Consider the following 3277-nt stretch of genomic DNA (forward strand, 5'->3'; position numbering starts at 1 on the left):
CCTAACCCTAACCCTAACCCTAACCCTAACCCTAACCCTAACCCTAACCCTAACCCTAACCCTAACCCTAACCCTAAACCCTAACCCTAACCCTACCCTGACCCTACATCCTTATAAACCCTCTTCTCCTCGACACAGATCCCCCCCAAATCTCTTCATCCCCCATCTTGTATCCTCCCCCCTCTGTATCCTTGTGTGAGTTGTGCTGACTGACTGACTGTGTGTGCCTGACTGAGTGTGTTGGCCTCGTCACATGTGATTTCCCTGCAAACCAATGCGTCCTAGGCGTAAGCTTTATGCTGGCAGGGTTCAATCACATGTGACAGCCGCTGCATTGGCGCCTGAAAGACTCGGAGTGGGGCCCCCTCCTGATGTCTTTGGGTTTAGCTGCAGTGGTAAAGGCCCTCTTAGCACACTTGGTCAGGTTGTCTCGACAAAAGTGTGAGTTTGAGGACAGGAGTGTGCGTGGGTGAGGCTAGCCCTGGCTGACCCGCCCTCTCTCTTCTTTCCTCCTTTTCTTCGAGCATCTTCTCAGCTTCTCTTTGCTAACACAAGGTGAGTGTGCTGCTGACCATCTTCAGCTAAGCTTAGGCTGACCCTCGTACCTCTTGCCCTTATTTGCAGCTGCTTTCTGCCAACAGAACCAGGTGGGTACTGACTGGTCTTGTGCTCTTAGTACAGCCATTGACCACCGTACCTGTCCTAGTCCACAACACAGTCAACATGGCAGTCCTTTCCACGCCAGAAGATGTCGACAGCTGGAACTACTCAGTGTCGCCCAGCTTCCTGCTGCGCCATCCAGGAGGCAGCAGTACCGTGCATCTCTCTGCCATGGAACCAAGACCACCCATTCGTGATGTCGCTGACTTCAAGGACTGGAGCTACATTGCACAAGCAAGCGCTCACTACAAGATCCTCCCTGCACTCAGGGACCCTCTCTTTGAGGAGCTGAAGCGCATCAGACCTCTCTTCAAAGGAGAGACCACTTTTGTCAAGGGCCATGTGGCGGTGAGCATGGCCCAGCTGGTGCAGTGTCTACAAGCTGTAGGCTGCACCTCGGTGAGAGTGCAGGCCTTTGGTCTCAAGGCTCCCCTCAGCCTCCTGACCTCCAACTTGGAGCCTGCAGACCCCACTCATCCTTCTCGCTCCCTCAACCAGTGGGACATTGGCATCAACATCCCTGATGCCGACATCTTGCTGGTTGCCTCGACCAAACCAGTGGCAAAGTCCAAGCTGATGAGCTACCCCATGCTGACCCCCTTAGGCGAGGACTATGGCTCAGTGCAGCTCATTGTGCACTGGCACAAGCAGCAAGTGACGATGAAGATCTATCCTCGTCTAGTGCACACCATCAAAGCTGCCATCAACATTGGCAAGCACAAGGTTGAGACTGTGCGCAATGTCAGGACCAGGCTTGGCCAGCTGAACACCCTTGTTGAGGTGTACAAGAAGGCTCAGCCTGCTGACCTGGGTGGTCTGCGCATTGAGGCTACTGTGCAAGCACCGACCCTTGGTGAGGCTGTGGAGTGGACCAGAGCTAGCCCTTTGCTTGTGCTCAACACTTGGGTCAAGCCAAGCACCGAGATCTTCCAAGCCTATGGCATACAGATCAAGCGCATCACAAAGTCTCAACTTGTTGAGAATGCAAAGATGATGCTGGCCGCTGCCCATGCTTGTGACCTGAGCCGAGGAAGAGATGGCGGCAGTGTCAATCAAGCTGACCAGCAAGCAGTCACTGATGTGTCTGCAGCACTTGGCTGGAGTCCTGGGCATGGCAAACCAACCTCGCACACCAAGCCCAATCCTTGGTGGATCCAGAAACAAGCTGGGAACCCAGATGTGCTGCCTCATCTTCCAGTCCCCTTTGACAAAGATGCCTACAAAGCCTTCTTTGAGTCAATCAAGCAGCATGTCCAGTGCATGGATTGCGGTCAGCAGGCTCCAGCATACACCTTGAACGGTGGCAAGCAGCAGTTCCGTCTTCTCTGCAAGAACAAGAAGTGCGCCAACAAGATGGGCATGGCTCTTGCAAAGACTTACTTTGAGCAGCTCATCCGTCTGCATCACATACCAGATGAGATCCTCGAGCCATATGGCATCCATATGCCAGACTTGTCGAGGAGACAGGCTGACAAAGATGCTGCAGAAGATGCTGCTTCAGACGAGGAAGGTCCCATTGCTGCAGGGAGAAAGAGGTCCAAGCCTGCTGCACCACTGGCCTCCCCCACAAGACCAGCCCAGCGACCAAGACCTCGAGGCATAGGCATACCTAGAGACACCAGTCCTCCACCAGTTGATGCTGGCCTGCTGACGCCCTGCTCCTCCTTCACTGGTAACAAGGTGCAGCGCGCAAACCTGCCCAGCATTGAGATCTCTGGTGGCATTCTCACTGATGGCAACTGCCTCTTTGCTGCCATCTCTCAGCACCTCATGGGTACGCAGCAAAAGCACCTCATAGTGCGCAGGAGAGCCATAGAGTACCTTGGCAAGCACCTTGATATGCTTGACTTTGCAGCAGAAGGTGACGACCATGTTGGACGCCTTGCCTACCTGGAAGAGATGGCCAAGCCTGGCACCTATGGTGATGAGGTCATGCTGGCTGCAGCATGCGCAACATACAACACCTCTGCCTTGGTGGTCATGCTTCACAATGGCAAGTACCACACCAGGGTCTACCCAGATGGAGCTCAGCCACCGCATATGGGCCTCTTCTACTTTGAGGGTCTGCAGCACTATGAGCTGGCACTCCCTCTGCCCAAAGAGACTAGCTGAGACGTGACCAAGCAGCCCTGACCCACACTGTACATAGTCCTGAATCCTGAACACCCCCCCTGTACATCCCCTCCCTTGTAAATAACCCCTGGTCCCTGGATGAGAGCCTCCTCGTGGCGGGGCTGGATAGCCAACCAATGCTCATCAATTGTCTTCTGTGTGCACTGTGTGTCCTACTTGTGCCCTTATCAAGCCTAGACACTGTGCACAAATCTTTCTGTGCACACCCACAGCTTCCACACACTGTGCACAAATCTTTCTGTGCACACCCACAGCTTCCACACACTGTGCACAAATCTTTTTGTGCACACTCACAGCTGGCTCATATTGTGCACAAATCTTTTTGAGCAGCCTGTAGCTGGGCAGGAATGCTCATCTTCTGCGCACCTAAAGTTGACCCTACTTGCGCAGCTATTCAACCTAGAGTTGACCCTACTTGCGCACTCTGTTCATCTAGAGTTGACCCTACTTGTCACCCTGCACCATCTAGAGTTGACCCTACTTG

General features: G+C 53.8%; 1 protein-coding gene across 1 annotated transcript; it reads left to right on the plus strand.

The window, feature by feature from the left end:
* Positions 1 to 723: 723 nt before the first annotated feature.
* Positions 724 to 1839, plus strand: IE81DRAFT_285069 (hypothetical protein; the record flags this gene model as incomplete). Its single annotated transcript, XM_025511619.1, has 1 exon — positions 724 to 1839. A coding segment is annotated over one exon (1116 nt), but the record flags the coding sequence as incomplete, so codon positions are not given.
* Positions 1840 to 3277: the final 1438 nt, after the last annotated feature.

This window comes from Ceraceosorus guamensis (assembly GCF_003144195.1).
Source record: "Ceraceosorus guamensis strain MCA 4658 unplaced genomic scaffold IE81scaffold_3, whole genome shotgun sequence".
Classification (NCBI taxonomy): Eukaryota; Fungi; Basidiomycota; class Exobasidiomycetes; order Ceraceosorales; family Ceraceosoraceae; genus Ceraceosorus; species Ceraceosorus guamensis.